The sequence below is a fragment of the Cucumis melo genome, chromosome 2, assembly GCF_025177605.1.
Source record: "Cucumis melo cultivar AY chromosome 2, USDA_Cmelo_AY_1.0, whole genome shotgun sequence".
NCBI classification, from domain to species: Eukaryota; Viridiplantae; Streptophyta; class Magnoliopsida; order Cucurbitales; family Cucurbitaceae; genus Cucumis; species Cucumis melo.
In genome coordinates, this window is record NC_066858.1 from 13,290,897 (window position 1) to 13,312,752 (window position 21,856).

The 21,856-nt window shown below is 32.7% G+C and overlaps 5 protein-coding genes across 5 annotated transcripts; all 5 read left to right on the forward strand.

Moving 5' to 3' along the window:
* Window positions 1-170: 170 nt before the first annotated feature.
* LOC103487315 (putative glycine-rich cell wall structural protein 1) lies at window positions 171-891 on the forward strand. The gene has a single exon (XM_008445590.3). The coding sequence runs from the start codon at window positions 290-292 to the stop codon at window positions 704-706; it is 417 nt and encodes a 138-aa protein (XP_008443812.1). The 5' UTR covers window positions 171-289; the 3' UTR covers window positions 707-891.
* Window positions 892-3,551: 2,660 nt separating this feature from the next.
* Window positions 3,552-4,516, forward strand: LOC103487316 (glycine-rich cell wall structural protein 2-like). Its single transcript, XM_008445591.3, has one exon. It carries the CDS (start codon window positions 3,773-3,775, stop codon window positions 4,229-4,231), a length of 459 nt encoding a protein of 152 aa, XP_008443813.1. The 5' UTR covers window positions 3,552-3,772; the 3' UTR covers window positions 4,232-4,516.
* Window positions 4,517-7,295: 2,779 nt separating this feature from the next.
* Window positions 7,296-8,077, forward strand: LOC103487317 (glycine-rich protein DOT1-like). Its single transcript, XM_008445592.3, has one exon. The coding sequence runs from the start codon at window positions 7,371-7,373 to the stop codon at window positions 7,779-7,781; it is 411 nt and encodes a 136-aa protein (XP_008443814.1). The 5' UTR covers window positions 7,296-7,370; the 3' UTR covers window positions 7,782-8,077.
* A 2,573-nt stretch (window positions 8,078-10,650) lies between these two features.
* LOC107990650 (glycine-rich cell wall structural protein 2-like) lies at window positions 10,651-11,452 on the forward strand. The gene has a single exon (XM_017044295.2). It carries the CDS (start codon window positions 10,872-10,874, stop codon window positions 11,253-11,255), a length of 384 nt encoding a protein of 127 aa, XP_016899784.1. The 5' UTR covers window positions 10,651-10,871; the 3' UTR covers window positions 11,256-11,452.
* A 3,784-nt stretch (window positions 11,453-15,236) lies between these two features.
* On the forward strand, window positions 15,237-17,056 carry LOC103487319 (UDP-glucuronate 4-epimerase 1-like). Its single transcript, XM_008445593.2, has one exon. It carries the CDS (start codon window positions 15,502-15,504, stop codon window positions 16,798-16,800), a length of 1,299 nt encoding a protein of 432 aa, XP_008443815.1. The 5' UTR covers window positions 15,237-15,501; the 3' UTR covers window positions 16,801-17,056.
* Window positions 17,057-21,856: the final 4,800 nt, after the last annotated feature.

Genomic DNA, 21,856 nt, shown 5'->3' on the forward strand with positions numbered 1-21,856 from the left:
GGAAAAGCAAACATCACTGGAACTCCACTAAACTCTAAAGTGGAGTGCATGAACACTTGTCCAAATCCTCTCCATCTTCCAGAGAACGCGAAAAACTAGTGCCATATTTCATGATTTTGATTCAATCTAATCTATCCTTCAACTTGATCTATATAAATACCCCAATCTCCCCTTCTTCCTCTGCTCCAAAAATTACACAAAACAAAAAACAAAGCATTTCATTACTCTCAAATTCTAGTTCCCGTTAAAACCTTCTTCAATTTTGGTTCAATTACCAATCACACAAATAATGGCTTCCATTAGGGGTGTTGCCGTTGTCACTTTCCTACTTGGCGTGTCCGTTATTGTATCAGAAAGCCGTGTGGCTAGAAAAGACTTGGGCCTCGACCTTGGCGGAATGGGCCTTGGTGTTGGAACAGGAGTGGGCTTGGGCTTAGATGGAAGTGGGTCGGGCTTTGGGTCTGGGCCTGGGTCCAGTTCTGCTTCCTCATCACACTCCTCAAGCTCCAGCTCTGGCTCCGACGCTGGGTCTGAAGCCGGCTCATACGCTGGCTCTTATGCCGGGTCTCGGGCCGGATCTGGTTCGGGCAGAAACAGAAACGGGGGATCCGGTTCCGGTTCAGGGACGGGAAACGGTGGAGAAGGATACGGAGAGGGGCATGGATACGGCGAGGGGCATGGTTATGGCAACGGTGGCGAAAACTGAGATCGAACTTGTATATGAAATTAATTAAGGATTATCGTCATCTTTTCCTTTTGCAAATAGATGAATAAGCTATAGATGATGAATCCTTAATTGTACTCCTGTTTTGTTCTTTTAGTCTAGTTTATATATATATATACACACAGATATGAAGTTCGAATAAAAATGTTCTTCGTATTGAGTGTTAATTAAATTATGAATAATTATAATAGATAGTAATTTTAGTAATAATAATCAAATGTAGAGTAACATTTTTAAAAGATTACAGTTATAGTTGTTGTTACAAAGATAATAAAAAGAGATTATTGTGTTGTGACGAACCATTATCCTAATTTGGTTATTCAATTAAGTGGGTTCTTGATCGACAAATGGTTATTAATTAAATATTAATATTAATATCATATGAAATTTCAATATTAAGGATGTATGAAAAGATATGTCGATAAAACATACTACCTAACTAATCTTGTTAGCCTCCTCTCGGTCACACACCATAAAGCCAGTGAATCCGAAGTTGGTTCATATGTTGGTTGCGATGATATGCAGTTCCGATGGTCCATTAAGCTCCTTGAGATTATGACGGTTGTAGAAACCTAATTGTTTTACCTTTGCCTCTCATACCCTATTTTGGTTGAATCTGATTATATTGAAATTATAAATGCTTTATCTCATAAGAGTTTAGATATGTCTAAGCTTCTGGGTTTGTTGAAGATATTGAGTCCTAACTCTGTCTTCACATGTACACTGTTCCTTTTGGGTAGTGCCTGCACTCGAAGCAATGGACTTGCTCATCATTTGGCTTGGGTGGCCATATGGTGAATGGTGGATGTGGTTGTTTTGTTCCCTCCTCTTCTTCTCAGTCCAAAGAGGTGGATGGGGCTTTTGTATTATTCTAGACTTGATTTTCTCTGGTAAGACTAGTGTTCTTGGTTAACTTTTCTTTGTGAAATTTCTTTTCAAAAAAGAATATATCGAGAATTGAAACGTTGATAAATAAAATAAAAATTATTTAAATGAATGATTAATGTTTTTTTCTCCATGATATATATTCTTTCTATTAGTATCCATATATTCATATTGAAATTACTAGATAATCTCTTTGTCTTATAAAAATACAAAAAAAATATTGGTTTGTCTTTAATAACGAGATTGAACCTTTTAAATTTAGAGATATATGTTATGGGATGGACAAATATATGAATTGTTCCAGCTAATTTATATCTCGAAACTTTACTTAACACACGTGAAAGATAGGCTGTCCATTTAATTTAGAACAAATATATCTTCTAATTCTCCTTTTAACAGTTTTAGATAGTGAATCTAACATATTTGCCATATCAAAAGTTATATGTGGTCATTCATTGGCAAATTCAATATGAAAAGTTAGTCCAATAATGAAACTATCTCTCAACCTCTTTTAGACTTAATACATTCTCAGTAGACCTTTTTCATTTACTTCCTATATCCTGAAACAGTAGATTTATTTGATGCAGGAAAAAAAAAAATCATTGTTACTTTATTGGTTTTAATCTAAAATTTAAACATAGATATTCACACATCGATCGGTTGGAGTCAATTTTTATTTACAAACTCGACTTCAAACCAACCATAGTCAATTTAGTAAAGTGTCAAATCGACCTCGACATCGACACTTAAAGAGTCGATCGGGTCGGTTTAACACCTAAAATAATATTTGAAAATTCTCGATTTAAAACTTTACAAAACCGATTTTCCGACCGATCGATTTCGGTTTATTAGCCGACTTGATTTTTTGTCTATTATACTTACCTCACTTACACCGTATAATTACTAAAAAAAAGAAAAAAAAAAGTCGATTATTTAAAATGTCTATAATGATCAAATCAGTGGATATATTATACAAATTACAAACAAAAAAACAAGAAAAAGTATACCCTTTTCATTTATGAACCATTTTATCTAGCTTTTTTTTAAAAAAAACGTAAAGGAAAAACATCAAAATACACACATACGTTGAACAAAATGAAACTTGACTACTATATACTAAAATTTAATTATATACAATCCTAATACGGCCGGTATTGGGTGATTAAGAGACCAATTTAACAGTCGATGAGAGTGGATTATTACAACTCATTTCATGTTTGGAACACCTACAACATAATAACCATGAATAAACTATTTAAAATATGCAATTAGTACAGTGAAATATTATTTCTAAAAATCATTTTTTGTACAATATTTATTATTAACCATTACAATCAACTCAGTGTACCCCAAATTTTCCTTTTGTTTTCAAGATTTCGTAAATGTTTGCTTGAGAACTGTTTTTCTATGTTGATATACGACTAAGAATTTCAATGTTTAGCTATAAATTTAAATTAAACCATAACTGATAAATCAAACCACAGTTTTAAAAAATTAGAAAAAAAGGTAACTTTTGGATGTGTAATTGGAGGTAAGAAGATGAATGTAGTTGGAGATATATTCAAGGTTTTAGTTTCTAAATATTATATATACTTTTTATTTCTTATAATTTGAGACATTAAAAAATGAATGCAGTTCATTCATGCATATCTAAATATATTAGACGTAGAATTGGAGAGCACTAAAATTAGTGGAGAAACCGACTAGGGATCAGTAGTCGGCAACAAAAAGTCAATTATGGAATCCACTTTCCATTGTCAAACTCTCTCAACACACCAACTTCTTCAATAATTCACCACTTCATTTTGTACATTTAGTTTTTATAAATGATGAACTTCAATCATTTAACATTAAAAATTTTGGCACCAACCGGCCTCCACTTCAAGATAATATTAAAACATTTGTCCAAACGCCATAATCTTCAAACAATTTTGGGCAAATTCTTAGCCACATAATTTGCCCTCCGCAATCTTTTTCTTTTCTTTTGTAGTGGCCACTTCATCGTACCATTTCACCAATGGTCCTATCACCTTCAACAAATTTTGCTATAAATACCTCCCTCAAGTCTCTCCGATAATTCCCACATCACAAACCTTTTAAACCCTAAAACCTATAGAAGCTTTAACACAGTCCCACAATTGTTTGATTTTGTTTAAAACAATAATGGCTTCAATCAAGTCCCTTGCTCTTGTTGTTTGCCTTCTACTCTCTTTTTCTGTCTTTCTTTCTGAAGGTCGAGTGGCAAGAAAGGATCTCGGTATTGACCTTGGAGGACTCGGAGTTGGACTCGGAGCTGGAATTGGCTTAGGCATTGGTGGAAGTGGAAGTGGCTCTGGCTCTGGCTCTGGCTCAGGATCAGGATCTGGGTCGAGTTCATCTTCATCATCATACTCTTCGAGCTCAAGCTCGGGGTCTGGAGCTGGGTCTGAAGCTGGTTCTTATGCTGGCTCATACGCAGGGTCTCGAGCCGGCTCAGGTTCAGGTGGAAATAGGAATGGAGGGTCGGGGTATGGTTCGGGATATGGTGGAGGTTCGGGCAGAGGAGGCAGCAATGGTAATGGTGAAGGATATGGTGAAGGTCATGGCTACGGTGAAGGTCATGGATATGGGGGAGGAAACTGAAGAGAAAAAAGAAAATCATAAGAGGAAGTATAACAAAAGTATTAGGGTTACGCATAGTTGATTTAGGTCATGATCCTAACTTTATGTATTTAAATTTAAATAAAAGATAAGAGAAGATGGAAGCTTTGTTTCGTAGTGTCTGTGTGTTTTAGCAGTCGTGAAAATATTGCTGTAAATCATGTGTGTGTGATGAATTTTCATGGTATTTCTGCTTTTAGGCAATTTCCTGCGTATGTTACTGTTTACTATATATGAATGCAGAGTTAGTAGAACTTATATTCTAAATATAGTTTTCTTTTTTAAAACTCCCCTAAATTGTTTTCACACTATAAAAAATTAAATTTTTTATACTAAGCTTGTAACACATGTACATGTGATCAGATGAAATTTATAGTTTTATTTTAATACATAAAAAATGTTTACTTGTTTAACCCAAATGCACCCATATAACTGTTGAAAGAGAACCAAGTATAAATTTTTAAAATCTAAAAAAGTAAAAAATATGATTTTCCATTCAAACATATTCCATCATTTGATTGTGATGTGTTCTATATAACCAGTGACGAATATTCAAAGTAGAGACTAGGTGCACGTACCACTCAACTTTTTGGTTTTTTATTTTTGACATAGAATTTTTAAGTAATAATTAATAGTATATATGTATTGCTAATTAAATATTATTGGCTTCACCAAGTTAAGCATGATTGTTTGAACTAAAGTTACGAAGTTTAAAACTGATTAGGGTCCAAAAAAGGTGAACATGGATCTGGGACTCAAGTTGGGGTCGACCATAAGAAACCTAATGGAAATCCGATCTCGAAAAAGACTCAACTAGAGATTAGGTTACAAAAACCAGTATAATAAAAACCTAAAAAGAAAAAAGGAAAGAGGAAAGACCTAAGTTGACCGGCACTATAAATATTAAAGAGTAAACTTTGGAGGTAGTAAGTTCACCCACTAAATTTTTATACCTAAGCAGTTTAATTTTCTTGCTAACTTCGGTGCTTGTGTGGCGTACCAAACTATACTGATGTATATAGCCTTTTCACCTCGAACTATAGGTGTTGCACACAAGAGGACTGAGTTAGTATTTATCTCAGAATATAGCATCAACATTTTCCATTTCATTTTCTCTTTATGTTACCTTAATTTTCTTTTTTCTTTAAGAACTGCTATCAATTATACTGTTTTTGAAAAACTAAATTCTGGATTTGAACACCTGTTTGTCATTATTTTTTTATATGTTTCTAGAGAACACACGCATGTATATATTCTTTTTTCTTTTCTAAATGAGCTATGACCAAGAATCGCTGTTTTTTTATTTTGTCATTGTAATTTATCTTCAATTTATCTTTTGTCCTTTGTTGCAATTGTTCTTATTAAAGTGGTTAATAACGTGGAGTGGTGTATTATTTTGTACATGGATGTGATCTACATCATTTGCTCTAATATAGATATTTGAGGCAATCGAAATGGTAAATCTTATCGTGTATAGATGTGATGTATGAGAAATTGTGATCTATCAGTAGATAAGATTATATGTTTTAATAGACAATCAAGACTTTGCCTTATTACAATTATTCAAGTTGAAGTTGTTACATGCACAAGAAAATTGTGTATTATATTCTATACGAGTGTGCATGATATATTTATACTATAGATATATTACTGATCACGTTCTTAAACGAAATGAGAAAGGTTTTGTTTTGTTAATTAATGAAATATTTAAGCACCAATAGGAGTACTATATATAATCGAGTGGACGTGGAGAACAACTGCGATTACAAATGTATGAATGTATATGGTTAGACTTTTCATTATGCAATGATTATTGGATTAAAAAGTGAAAATATGTTTATGTATACAAGATGAAATTAATCCCCTTTATTAGTTTTATATGGTACACGTATAGACATCTTTGAAAACGTGTGGGAAGCTGGATTATACTTTCCAATATATATATATATATATATCAATCGGTATTTAGACTTTTTTTAGTACAATAAAAAACTAAAAATCTCTTGATCATTAACACATTTGCATGTCAATTAAGTTATATACTGAACTAATTTGACTAATAATTGTATGGATATTAAGTCAAACTCGAACCGGGTTTGTTTGCCTATATGCCCTTATTGCCAGGGAAGAAATAGCAGCCAAGTCAAGAATAACCCAATCAGTAGTCCAATGTGTGCAAAATTATCAAGCAAGATGGCCACGTGAAGGTTGGCCTTAATTAGGTTTTTGTTGATCGAATATATAATTTTAACATCAATCCATACAACGTGAGTCGTCCACTAAGTCTAAGTCAATGCAGGAAGGCCTATCCTCCCGTAATTAATTATTAATTAGCAATCAATAACCATTATCAACACATTGTGAATTCATAACCACAATTCTGGTGCTTCCCACCATCTATTCCACAATTAATCTAAATTATTCTCTCTCTCTATTACATCAACCGCATATGTGTGTGTGTATATATATATATATATATCTACGATGTCATTGAACCAAATTAAACACGATTCTAATTAATTATAAACAAAACAAATATCCCAACGCATTAATTAAGTAAAGATAAGCAATAACTTAACCCTTTTTTACTATTAGTGTATAACCTTCTCTCCTTGAGATAGAACACCCCACTTCTACCAGTTCATCAAATTAAACAAAAGTTAACTTCCCACTATTTTGTCCAAACACAACTTTGTCCAAATTTGTATGATGAAAAGCGGCAATCTATTGAGATAGAACACAGAAGAAAAATAACACAACTTCAAAACTTTTGGGTCGTTTATGAGATGAAATAAATGAGAACACATAATAACAAAACTAGTTTTAACACACTAACCCACCATATCAATTAGTGGAGTTGCAAGCTCTAGCCGAAATCTTTTTAAAATTTAAAAGAAACCTCGACCACATTCACCCACAAAAATTGGTACAACAAGGATTTACACTCACCTCTCCATTATAAATTATTTAATTCCCCAAACAGTTTACGAATTAAAAAAAAAAAAAAAACGCTTTCAAAGTTATAAATACCTCCACCAATTTTGCTAAAACACATTACCAAATTCACAAACCCATTTCCTAAATTTCAAAGTTCCAATATTATTAGATTTTCGAAATTAAAATGGCCTCTATCAAAGCTATTGGTGTTCTCTGTTTAGTACTTTGTATGTCAGTGATTGAATCAGAAGCAGGGCGTGTGGCCAGGAAGAACCTGGGCCTTGATCTTGGTGGCTTGGGAGTTGGGCTTGGCCTTGGCTTGGGCTTGGGCGTAGGCGGTGGAAGTGGGTCGGGTGCTGGAGCCGGGTCTGGATCCGGATCCGGTTCTGGGTCTGGGTCCTATTCGTCTTCGTCCTCACATTCATCAAGCTCTAGCTATGGAGGGTCCGGTGCAGGCTCTGAGGCTGGTTCATATGCAGGGTCTTACGCAGGGTCACGTGCTGGGTCAGGTTCTGACAGAAGAAACGGCGCCAGCGGGGGAGAGGCTCATGGCTACGGCGAGGGACATGGTTATGGTGAAGGCGGTAACAACTGAAAGAAAGCAAAGAGGGTGGAAAGGATGAAAATTAGGATATTGAATAAAAACCACAGCCGGTGGTATCAAGTAATACTTGTATGCATTTTCAGTATCACCTCTCTTTATAATTCCTTCGCTAAAATAAAAGATTATCATTGTCAATTAGATAATTTGGTAGGATGAATAAAGATAAATGATGTTTTAAATTCATATAAGTATTTTTTAATTACAGTTGGCATAGTACTTTGTATCATGGTATCGATAAATTTATGATTTTGTTCACTTTAAGTTTTAAGGATGACTACTTTTGTTAATATTTTGCTTCGACTTGTCTACAACTTTAATTTTCTAAGTGTTTGGACTAAAATTGTTAAGTAATGAAATTGTCCTAGAGTGACATCATCCGATCTAACTTTAGTTAAAAAAGTTTGGAGTTCAAATTCTCCAACATTTATATATTGTTGAATTAGAAAAAGACTGTAACTATGCTTGGATAAAATATAGGTACATATTATAGTAACAAAGATATATATATCCTTCTTCGTCTAATTTTTGTCTACTCAAATTTGTATCCAATCATATATTGGTAAATAGTCTTTCTTTTATTCCTTGAAAATGTAAAGGGACTGATTTTTTTTATTAATATTAATATAATTTTCCATGAAATTAGATATCAAGTATGAATCTGGAAAAACAATATAGGGTTAAAGTTGGCCAAGGATATATTTGAGTGTATGATTGCATAATAAATACTTCATATTTTATGGAAAACAAAAAACTCGATCAATCTTGAGAAATTAATAGGAACATTTTTATTGCAAATTCGCATCTTGTCGTTTCATTGACTTGAATTTTAGATGTATCATGTTTCTTGTACTCTGATAATAGATTGGCAGTAAATTTTATGAGTCATAACATTATGCTCTTTTCTATTTGTTATTTAGATCTCTCGAAAACAATAAATATTGATTAAGGGAATAACGTTGGATCTAATGTTATAACAAGATAATTTAACAAAGTAAAAAAAAAAAGTAATAACACAAGACTTTTAGTAATCCAATTCAATGCAATACACCTACGTCTAGGGACTACACCCAATTGAGAAGATATATTCACCAGAGTATAAATAGATTACAAGTATATAACTTTCTTTTGAAAGATTATCTTGAGATACAAGGATTCTACTAAAAGATCTCACTTAGGCTCCTTAGTAGTTGATGCTTGATTTGACTGTCCTTGTAAAGACAGACTCCCCTGAATTGATTAACTCCAGCAATATAGTGTGGTTAGACTCTCCATAAGCATTATATTCCAACTTTTCAATCAATGTTGTATTACATGTCAGTAACTAACAGTCGTGATTCTTTCTTTGCAATTCAGAAGTTTTTTTCACAAACCTAAAGAACATGCAGTCACAACACACACTTGCTAGAAATTTTTCTTTTTCTTTGTTATAAAATACAAAACACACATGATTAAAAAAAAAAAGGACCATACAAATAAGGAAAACCATCAATCGGCCATATAGACTACACACAACAATATGACCAAAGCAATAAGGAAAGTTTGAAACAATATATAAAAGAAGACTTTTTACTGCCAACCAAAAGAATTAATAATCTTTATTAATTAGTTTTAAATTTTCAGTAAAAGTATTGTGGGTAATCTTTTAACACTTTGGCTTTATGTTGTGTGGATAGATTTAAAACCATTTTTCACCACAATTTTGGATGAATGACCATCATTTGAAAAACATCTTTTATCTCTTTCTTTTCACATTTCAATGGTTCCTTCTCTTGTAAAGAGAGATGTCAACCATAGATATTTTTACAGCATTGTTGGTTTAATATATTATATAAATATGGTGATTAACTAATGCTTTTTTTTAAAAAAAAAAAACGATGAGTAATGTTTTTAAATTCATATTATAAAAGCTTTCTTATTACAACATATAGGGTTGAACTTTGAATCACAAGCCTATTAGAAATTAATCAAGCTACACATGTATCTATGCAAGTATATATATATATATATATATATATATATATATATATATATATATATATATATATATATATATATATATATATATATATGAATTTATAATCGTTAGAGGCATGAATTCCTACCTATGATATGTGTATTTAATTTTCATATTCACTATTTTGAGATAATGTATTTTAGACCAAAATTAAGTTATATATAACTTGAAATAAATTTCATACAAAATGAAAAACAAATAATACATTTTCCTAACAATGCAATACGTTGGAATTATTTAATTTCTATTTTTAAAAACATCTCTCAAATTTTATATAAAAGAGATAATTTTTGTAGTTTGTAATTCTTTTTTTGAATAAAGAACTTGTGATCACAAGGGAAAGAAAATAATTTTTTTGTAGTTTGTAATTCAATCTAAATTATATTAAAACAAAATAGTTGTATTGGAGGGAATAGTATTCTTTCCCTTGTGTCATAAAAAGAGAATAGATTTATTCCTCATAAAATTTTATCTTTTTTCCTTATATTTTTCAATACCTTAAAAAACTTATTGCAAATTTACAGCCCAATAATTTACCAATAATTACTAATCACTTCTACCCATTTGCATCGTGTTAGAACAAAAAAAACCAATAAATAGTGGGCAGACCGACCAAACCTAAGCAGACTATGATATATAGGCATAATATCTCTATGTGTATTATTAGCACTGCTTTTTCTTAATGCAAATCTCAGTCACCACCTTCTCGAAATTTCCATCCAACTTTATGGTAAGATATATGTAGCCCTCCTAGTCCTACCCACCACACAATGTCAAATTAGAACCTAAATATATATCTCTAAAAATAATCCAAACCAACAGCAAAAGATAGTGGCCAAAAAAGAAGAAAGAAAAACACTCGAGAGATCGGCTTGCGCATGCTACTCCACTAGTCCATGCCGCAATCTATGTGCGCATGCCACATGGCGCATATTCAACCTTGCTTCTTCCTTCATATAACCCTATAAATACCCAATACTTCTTCTCACTTTAACTTCACTTAACACAATAATATATACTCTTTTGATTTCCTCATTCTCTTAGTTAAACCTCTTTGATTAATAACAATGGGTAGTTTGAAATCCTTGGTTCTTGCTGCTCTTCTTGTTTCCTCCTTCTTTGTTGTGTCCCAAAGCCGAGTGGCTAGGAAAGATTTGGGCCTTGACCTTGGTGGGGTGGGTATTGGGGTTGGAACTGGAATTGGCATTGGACTTGGTGGGAGTGGTTCAGGGTCCGGATCGGGCTCTGGCTCTGGCTCTGGATCGAGTTCGAGTTCCAGTTCTAGTTCTAGCTCTTCTTCTTCTGGATCAGGTTCTAATTCTGGATCTGAAGCAGGTTCATATGCAGGGTCTCGAGCGGGTTCTGGATCGAGTGGTCGTGGAGGTGAAGGTGGAGGGTCGGGTTATGGTGGAGGATATGGATCAGGTTATGGTGGGGGGCATGGAAAATGAGATGTTATTATCTTTTCAATTAACAAGTTGATTATAATTAAATATATATATATATATATATATATATATATATATATATATATATATATAATGGTAATTATGGCTGCTATGTAATGAATTAGTATCTATGATCAATGAAATTTTCTACGACGTATTGTATTTACATTCCACAAATTAATAAAAGCATATTTGTAACATATAGATTATATATATGTGTGTGTGGGTGGTGAAGTTGTTTGTCATCTCCAACTCACACGTTCCGTCTCTACCATTTGAAAATTTGAAAATAATTATATTCTATATATGTATTTTCTTTCTTTCTTTCGTTTCTTACAAATGTTCTTAAAGATTATTAGAAATTTAGTATGTATTTGAATTGATTTTCTAAATATTTATAAATAAATATTTTACACTTATAAACACTTAATTAAAAAAGTCAATCTAAAAATGAAATGCTAAAATATGTTGGTTGGAATGATTATTATTTAGGAACAATTTTGAAGTATTAAAATTAGAATAAAGTGGCTGCTTTAAAGAAACCAAAACTAGCAATATATACTTAAATAAAATTAAACACGTAGGGTATAGAGATGCTGAAGAGACAAATATTTATTGAAAAATAATTACACACATCAAAGGAAATTATTATATTGGAGTGGAAGTGTGTGGTTAAACTTAATTAATGTAGAAGAACAAAGTTAGGACTGTTAAAAATCATTTTAATATATGTTTTTTGTTTTATATTTTAAACATGAGTTTCATAATGCATTCTCACACTGCTTTTAGACTAATGGTTAAAACTAAAAGGGTGGTATTGAAGAACCTAACAAATAATAATATGTGTCAATTCACCCTTTGAAAATCACACTAATCCTAAACCTTGAATAGTCAAAAGGCCAAAAAAGATTTACTTCTTTTTATTCTTTTTTTGGCATTTTGTTTTATTGAAAAAAAAATGAATTACATGTAATTGTGTGCATTTTATTTTGTTTTCAGTTTGCATTATACTATTACCAAAACATATAAGAAAAAAATCAACAAAAAAATTAAAAGAAGAGATGAGAGATTAATAAAAAAAATGCACACCACTGCCGACGTAAACCACCCGTTGGTATTGACAACATTGGAAATAAAGCATTTTCGATGTTGTCCGGTTTGAGGGTTGAAAATTCCTCTTTCGACATAATACATCCTATCGTTCTTTCCAACAACGCGTCTGACGTTGAAAGAGGTTGTCTTGATACCTTTGGATACAAAGACCGACGTTTTATGGTGTCAGGAGTTCCTCAAATCCTTGTAGTGAATGGATGTAAGTTAAAATGCTTTTTTTTTTCATCACACTATAATCACGCACGCTAGAAGAAGATAGAATTTTTTTATAAAGATAATAAGAATAAAAAGTAGGAGTTTTTTCAAAAATAGAAAAAATTGATAAATTATTTAAACTCTATGGGACAAAACCACTCTAAAACAAAATTTATTATATCTGGTTGAATTTTTGATAATTTTCCTAAAAAGTTCGACATGTGACAACACAATTAAATGAGTATAGCATAAAATGTACTAATATATAAAACAAATATATCTGTTTTAAATTTTACTATCAAACTTCTTTCGTGTATTTTATATTTTACAAATTTGATAATAAATTTATTCTAAAATTAAAATTATTGTAGGTTAAAAATTACTTTTAATCACTTATCAAGTAATCAGTTTAATTAGTTTTTTAACTTTAGTTAGTACCGATTTAATCCATATATCCATGAAGTCAAAGCCTAAATTGTTTCAACATTTGAAAGTATATAAACTAAATTCTTATCAAAACAACAAAATTTAAAGACTAAATTATCGTTTTAACATTCCTTAAACTAACTAAACATGTTTTTTAATTAAATACACGTTTATTAACTATAATGGCAGAGTAAAAATAGGATGTAATGTAATTCAAAATGTATGTTTAAATTCATTTCGTTACCCACAATTTTCAATCCAACTTTTTTTTCTATCATATTCATGCACTTGATAATCCTAATTTCATTCTATCTTTAGTTTTCATGTATTCTAATACTCATCTAATTTTTAACAATCTCGATCTTGAGATAACTTTAAAATGTATTAAGTTGATAATGTTTAAAGCTAGAAAAGAACAAATCAAATCAATGCTTATAAATAAAATAAGACAGACATGCACCTTCCGCCAGTACTTTGGTATGCAAATTAATAATACACACGTAGCAGAGGAATTTGGAAGAAGAATAAGAGAAAAGAATTTGAACAACTTAAGGCAAACAATCATTACCCACTGAACTCAAACTAGAAGCAATGAAGAATACGATAGCTTAGTATGGATAATATATCTTGAGCAAATTACATTCTTTTTTTTTTACTATTCACATAGTTTGATAGGATGCATAAGCTAAGTAGATAAAGTCAGAATGCATCGTCTTTTTTCACAATGATATTACGTAAAGTAGAAGGATCCCCATTCCCCCCCACCACCCACTGGTCACTACCCCACTCTTTCGCATGTGCTCCACACCTTCTTCATCAAAATTATATTATTCCATTTCTTAATATTATCTATACCCTGACATTCACCCTTTTCTATCCTTTCAATTCTCTATAAATATTATTAACTTATGATCATGTGTACAACTTGGTGGAATATACACCTTGAAACAATCAAATGCTCTGCCCCTCACTCCTAACACATACTAGAGATAAGTATGATACATAAAAAGATCAAGCGACCGATGAATCTGAAGTCTGTTGGTCGGAGAAGAACGAAAGGAATAAGTCGGTGTCGATTTGAGAAAGTTCCAAATCGAGAATTTTCAAAAAATATTTTAAAGAGTTAAATTGATCGGTTTTTGTTCATCGACGATTGAAGTTGGTTTAAGTATTTACTAAACCGACTATAGTTAGTTCAGTGACAATTTGGTGAAAAAATCAACTGCAATGGTTCGATGATACCCTAATGTATATGATTAACTTTTTTTTCTTTGATTAGTTTCAAGTTAACTCAAAGCTCAACTATGTTCGAGATATGTGTCGAGCATTTCATGTTTGAAAAAGTCAAGTAACTTTAGAATTTTTTATATTATTTTAATCTTGATTTTGTTAATATAAAAAGAAACATCTACTTTTGATTAGATTTTCACGTTTCATACGTATTTGTGGAGTGTGATGTATAAATTAATTTAAAATAATTATGGAGTGAAAATTTAAAATATTTGATTTGAATATTAAGAAAAATAGTGAAGGAGGGAAGTGAGGTGAAATAGCATTATGGGGGTCAGTCAGTTGTGCAGAGTAGTCAAGCCCAATTCTCGTTTCTTCTTCATTATTATTCAAATTCAATTTATATACTTTAGCAAAAGAAACACACACCAATAATGGAGCAACCCTATGAATTCAATGCTTTTCCACTAATTAATAGCCCACACCCTCCACTCCCTCTATCTTATTATATATCTATACTCTATATCCCACATTTACATTTTCCTAATTTCCTTTCCCCCATAAAGTTAAATTAAATTTAAAAACTATATATATGTGTGTGTTACAAACACAGAAAGAAACGAATTGATGTCACAGGACACCCTCGTACTTGTATCGCCACTAATAATAATAGTAATAAAATTGGTAATATTTTAATTAGCATAATGAATGGATAGTATGTGTAGTATTACTTCTATTTTTAAATTGATGAAATCCATTTGGTAGTTCCTAGAATCACTCATCTCATCTCATCTTTGCATCTCTCTCTTGTGCAGTCCAAGACCGGCAATAAACTTGTTTCAAAATTTAATCCTATCAATTATTTATGAATATAATTTAAATAATTTTGATAAAGTTTCTTAAATTTGAATGGCGGACCATTTCTCTATCTATAATAAAAATTTAAAAAAAAAAGGAAAAAAAGAAAGAGTTATTAATCAATCAATCAATCTTTTGCCTCCACCGGCCAGCCTAATCGTGAGAGGCCTTAAACGCCTTCACGGGAAATGATCCACATCATTTCATTCCCTATAAATATAACCCTTTTCTTTACCATTCCCTTTAATTAGCATTTCCATCCATTTATTATTATTCCATTTTTTTCTCCTCCAGTTTGTTTGTTTGTTGACCCTTTTCTTTTTCTTTTTCTTTTTCTTTTCTTTTCTTTCCGATTTCCCCATTACTTTTTTATTTCTAAATTAAAAATTTTAAAATTTTAAAATTAAAAGAAAAAAGAATCCTAAAAATGCCAACATTGGATGAAGAACTCTTCCCTTCCACCCCTGGTAAATTCAAAATCGAACAAAGAAGCTATGGAATCAACCGTCAATTCTACCGTTTCTTCGCTTCAACCAGCACCATGTTCTTATGGGCTCTCTTCTTAATCGCTCTCACCGTCTCCTATCTCAGCTTCCAAAGCTTCGTCGATTCCGGTACCCGCTATCTCTCCGCCTCATGGGGCGGTCTCCAATGGGAGAAACAAGTCCGTACATCCGCCGAGATCAGCCGTTCCGGTGGTATGTCTGTACTCGTCACCGGTGCTTCCGGTTTCGTTGGGACCCACGTTTCTTTAGCACTCAAACGTCGTGGTGATGGCGTTGTTGGACTTGATAATTTCAATAATTACTACGATCCTTCCCTTAAAAAAGCTCGGAAGGCGCTTGTTAACCGCCATGGTGTCTTCGTCATTGAAGGCGATATCAACGATGCCCGATTACTGGATAAGCTTTTCGACATTGTCGCTTTTACTCACGTCATGCATTTAGCGGCCCAAGCTGGTGTCAGGTACGCAATGGAGAATCCTCATTCTTATGTTCATAGCAACATTGCAGGTCTCGTCACTCTTCTCGAGGCTTGTAAATCGGCCAATCCTCAACCTTCTATTGTTTGGGCTTCTTCAAGCTCTGTTTATGGTCTCAACGAGAAAGTCCCTTTCTCCGAATTGGATCGTACTGACCAACCCGCGAGTCTCTACGCTGCTACTAAAAAAGCCGGCGAGGAAATTACTCATACTTATAATCACATCTATGGATTGTCTATTACTGGTTTAAGATTTTTTACCGTTTATGGCCCATGGGGAAGACCGGACATGGCATATTTTTCGTTTACCCGGAATATTCTTCAGGGGAAGCCGATTACGGTTTATCGAGGGAAGAACGAGGTGGATTTGGCTAGAGATTTTACTTACATTGATGATATTGTGAAAGGGTGTTTGGGATCGCTTGATACATCGGGAAAAAGTACCGGATCGGGTGGGAAAAAGAAAGGGCCGGCACCGTATCGGATCTTCAATTTGGGGAATACGTCGCCGGTGACAGTGCCGGCGTTGGTGAGTATCCTGGAGGAGCATTTGAAGACGCCGGCGAAGAAGAACATCGTGGATATGCCTGGAAACGGCGACGTACCGTTCACCCATGCGAATATAAGTTCGGCCCGGATTGAATTCGGGTATAAACCGACGACCGATTTGCAAACCGGGTTGAAGAAATTCGTTCGATGGTATTTGTCTTACTACGGCTACGAACACGGGACGCCTGTAAATTAAGCGACGTCGTTTCATTGGAAAAAAAGATATATATATTTTTTTGGTGTTTATTGCTTTTCCTTTTAATATATATATATACACATTTATGTTTAGGGCTGTTTTATTACCGCTCTTAATCCGGGAAAAAAATGTGAAAGGAAAACACGGAAAATAATGCAAAGCAAATCCGTGAAGTCAAGTGGAGGAGATGTACTATTTGTTGTATGATAATCATTTTTGTACAAATTAAATTCCAATTTCAATTTTTTTTTGGGAATTCTTTTTTATTTGCCTCCTTTTTTTTTACTCTAAATTATTTATTTTGTTAAATAATAATGTATGTGAAATATTCTACTTGGGCATCAAATAATAAACTGACTTTCTATTTATGTCAATAATAAAATAGATGATCTTTTAAAAAATAAAACATAAAACATGGTCAAACAGAACCTTATAATGCAGTGGCAAATTTTGTTTTTATTTTAAAAGATGTCGATCTTACTTGTTTGATTTAAATGTACAAAAAAGAAAGCATAGATGTATTATTTATATCAACTCCAAATCTTTTTTTCTTTTCAAAAACTTTTGAATTTACCTAAGGTTTATATCGTTGTATAAGTAGAGATAATTTATTTTTTTCAATGTTATTTTTGTTAGTTAAATGTTTTCAAAATGCAAAGATAATAGCTAGTTTTTATAGATCTAACATATGTGCAAACAATTTTGGCATCATAAAACACGTTGCAAATTGTTTATCGTGCAAAGAATGTATGTGGAAGAGAAACTATTGATTCTAGAAAAATCTTCTCTCTATCTTAAATTGTTTTCCAAATGCATACTTGGTGATCTTATGTAAATTTTGTTTTAGAGAAGTAGGATAGTAACAACATCAAGATACATATATAAGTGGAAAAGTGATTCTCTTATTTGATAAAGTTGTAAACATCATACATAATACTTTTAGATCTATTAGCGGTACTAATATACATGGAATTGACACGTGAAAATATATTTTATATTTATTACTTTTTCTTTTAAAAAAAGTTATTTTTCTTGACTTGAATATCAACGCATGTAAACTAACATCTTATTTATATCATTAAAAGTTTTGATAATTTTTTAAATAATTGATTTTTTAATTAGAAGAAAACTCTATAATGTGAGGTTGGTTTTATTTATTTTTAAAACATTTCGAGGTTATTTAATGACTTAATATAACTTTTTTAAAAAATATTTCAATTGTCTATTTCTTTTGATAATTTTTATAAAATTAAAACATGAATATTTGGGAAAATATAGTGGGTGGAAATTTGATGTAATGGTCTACACTAAGTAATTTTAAGTTTAATTACCTTAAGTTTAATTTTGACCTTGTTGAAATTATTGTTGGTATTATTTGAATTAACGATTGAAATCGTTTGTTTTAAGTGAATTGTGGTTGGTGGATTTGTATTTGAGGGAATTATGATTAATTATATATATGATTATATAATTAATTGAATTATGAAGTTAAGATAATTATATTATAAAGATAATATAATTATTTAAGGATATATATTATTTTGGGAGAAAAGAATAAAAGAAGATAAAGGTGATGATTTGGTGGGAAGAGTTATTGGAGAGAGAGAGTGTTTGAGTTTAAGAAGGAGATTTGATGAATTTTAAACGAAGAAAGAGAAGATTTATTTTATTTTGAAAAGAATAGGGAAAAAGAAAGGAAAATAATGATAATTATATTATTATTATTATCATTATGCTTTAAATAGACTCTTTAGAAGGCGTGAAATTTCACTATTCATCATCTCCTCCTTCAAGAAACCTTAACCTCACAAAAACCCTAGCCGCCAATAAGCACCCGCCGCCGTCGTCGTCAACACTACCGATCGCGTCGTCTTTACGATCATCGATCGCCGGTCAAGTGGCTCAGCCAAGCCCTTCAAAGTTCATCATGTCAACCCCATTTTCGCTTCATGTCCCTCGCACCTCCACATTGTTTTAGCTCCGTCCATCGTCGAGTGCAACCATCGTCGAAACTCCGTCCAATTCGCATCAGAGATCATCGTTGAACCATTCCTTTTCGTCCCGAGCCATGCCTTAGCCGAGCCCAACCCAAACCGCACGGTAGCCGATCCTTCCTTGCAAGTCCTGCAAGTCGTCCGCCCGAGCCACTTGTTCCCTTCAGCCAGGCGCGCCCAGTCGTTTTCTGCCTTAGCCAAGCCGATTTCCTCTCTATCCAAGCTAGTTTGAGTCGCAAGCCTATATTTTGGTCTTTTCCCTTATTTTTGGTAAGTATTAAATGGGTTTTGGGTAATACCCATGAGATATTAATTATTGGATCCTAAATATTTAATTTTGGATTAATTTGGTTAGATTTAGCTGGAAATCGTGCGCTTTGGAATTTTTCCTAAATTAAGGTTGAATTGGATTAAAACCTCAATTTTGGGTAAGTTGAACTAAATGATTTCTGGGCCTTTAGGCAACTGTTAATTAAGTTATTGAACTTAGTATTTTCCCTTACTGTTTAAGACTTCATTGTTTGGGAAAGCTTGACTATTGCTGTTAGAACTTGGTTAAGCTAATCTCCAAGTAAGATATTCTTCTACTAGACCTTTGAATTGAAGTTAAGAGCTTGCATGTAATTTCTCCATTATGCATTGATGTAGCTAAGATGCATAATGTGTTGATGTTGATGACTGATATTTATGACTAATATTATGTTGATGATGATAATGACTGATAGTTATGATTGAGTTTTTGTTGATGATGATGATTGATGATGTTAATGTTACTACGTGAAATATTAATCTCATGATTAAGTATGTTGTGATTAATATTCATGTTATGATGTTATGTTATGCTACATGCTATAGATATGGTGTTTAGTTAACTTTATCTATTAGAGTCGTACCCACATGGGTTGTCCCTCGGGATCACTACCTTTTTATGATTGTATAGTTCGACGGAATTGATGGAAAACATACATACGCAGTGGAAACAGGATCGGAAAAATTACTCTATATGCAACTAAACACTTTAGTAATTAACATGCTTAAGACAACCCTAATTACAATGATTAAGGTTAAAAGAAAATTCTTTACCCTTGAAGCTCCCTAATGCTCCAAACCTTCTCACAATCGCACACCCGGAATCACCACTAGAGTTCACCCGCTATACTCCAGACTAAGAATCGGGTTGTGGTACCCGTCGAAAGAAAGAATTTAAAGAGAGATATGGAATGAAGTTTTTGATAAAAAATAGCCAAAAAAATAATCATGTTCAGCTTGAAAAAGAAGAACTATTTATAACCTAATTACATGCAAAGTTGCATGTAATTAGTTGGATAATTTTTCAACACTTCGTATTCCACTAGCATTGAGTGGAATTACTCACTATTCCATTTAATGAGATTTTTTGAATATTCCCATTAATTTTAGTCAAGGGCGAAATGGTCATTTGACCATTTTTAGTCAAAGTCAAACTTTGACTTTTCAAGTCAAAAATCAACATTTTGATTTTTAACTATTTTGTCCATTTTGACTAATTTCGACCTCCCGAGCATGAATTCGCATCCATTTTCTTGAAATTCAAATCATATTTGAATATAAAGTCCTATAATCGATGATTATATCACATATATTCATCAGTTTTTCTCTCTTTACCTAATTCAAACAATTCGAACTATTCCAACATGTTGTTCTAAGTTAAAACCGCATGAGCTAGCAGGGGAACCTAATGGACCTATAGATCATGGGCTCCAACGATCCGGGATTAACTGACTAAACCCTTTTAGACCAAGTTAATCAACATTCGTTAACTAACGAGTCATTCCACTAAAGTCTCGTAGCTGCACTCCCCTCACTATAGATATATTTTTGTCCATTTGATATAACCATGATCAGTAATTTAATCCTTCACAGGTTGTTCGTAACCTCGACTGGGTCAAAATACCATTTTTACCCTTGAGACTACATCTTGTTCCTTAAGTTCCACTGATCCACTATTGAACATTTGGTTTAAGGTCCAATCTATAAACTAAATCCCTCTCAGGGCAATGAGTGGTTGGGGCCCCTATGTTCAAGACTTGGATTCAATTTTTAAGGGAACAACCTACCTACTAACCCTAAAGCGGGTAGGAGTGAATTCCGTATTGCATCCTATGTTTCCAACTATTCACCTGATATTATCCCTGAAATGGGAGGTTTATAGGGCCAATGCTAATGAGCTACCTTCATCTGTGCAGATCTAAGGATAATCTCGTGTAAACAGGAGTTCGCAGTTAGTTCAGGATTAAGATTAAGTTACCTAGGTCATCAATATACGAGATAGTCAGTTTTAAACGGTAAACGGCGTTATTACGTAAAAATGACTATTTCATGGTTCTGTCTTATGTAAACCTTTTACATATGATGCCCCCTCTTTCATGTCTCTACATGAACGATTTAGGAATACATCGTTAGTATTATTTACAAAGTGGGTCGCATCGATAGTATTTCTGAATAAAGCGTCCAACCTTTAATCATATACTATAGACTATTTAGACTATTTACTCGAACTTAATCCATGTTTATGTCTCTACATAAAGTTCAAGTTTACTCAAAAATAGTCTTGGGATCTATGTTTATTGGATTTAAGAATATAGTTTTCAAATTCTCAATAACGACTTTATTGAAAAGAATATGATTACAAACTACGAGTTTTAGGACATTAATTCCAACAGAAATCACCAGTCTAGTATGAGGTGATATGTATATGATGGACTCGACGGGGTCACTCACAACCCAATTGTCTTAATGTCTTTTTCGAGCTCACTAAAGACCAATTTTGTCCTAGGTGTTCCTTTGGGTTCACCAAAGACCAGAAATGTTCCTACGGGATCACAATAAGCGTGTTCGGGAACGTGCCAGTTTAAGGGTATTACTTTGTAGGACTCTAATAGGAAGTTAACAGACATCTAGCAGGACTAGTAGTAGGTTTCTTACTGAGTATATTTTTTATACTCACTCTTTAATGTTTAATTTTTTAGACAAAGTTATAGGTAAAGGTAGAAGGAAGCTGGCAAATGACAAGAAGTGACCGT

Excerpts from the sequence above, each read along its gene's own strand:
- LOC103487315 (XM_008445590.3), top strand. The coding sequence starts at position 290 with ATGGCTTCCATTAGGGGTGTTGCCGTTGTCACTTTCCTACTTGGCGTG.
- LOC103487316 (XM_008445591.3), top strand. The coding sequence starts at position 3,773 with ATGGCTTCAATCAAGTCCCTTGCTCTTGTTGTTTGCCTTCTACTCTCT.
- LOC103487317 (XM_008445592.3), top strand. The coding sequence starts at position 7,371 with ATGGCCTCTATCAAAGCTATTGGTGTTCTCTGTTTAGTACTTTGTATG.
- LOC107990650 (XM_017044295.2), top strand. The coding sequence starts at position 10,872 with ATGGGTAGTTTGAAATCCTTGGTTCTTGCTGCTCTTCTTGTTTCCTCC.
- LOC103487319 (XM_008445593.2), top strand. The coding sequence starts at position 15,502 with ATGCCAACATTGGATGAAGAACTCTTCCCTTCCACCCCTGGTAAATTC.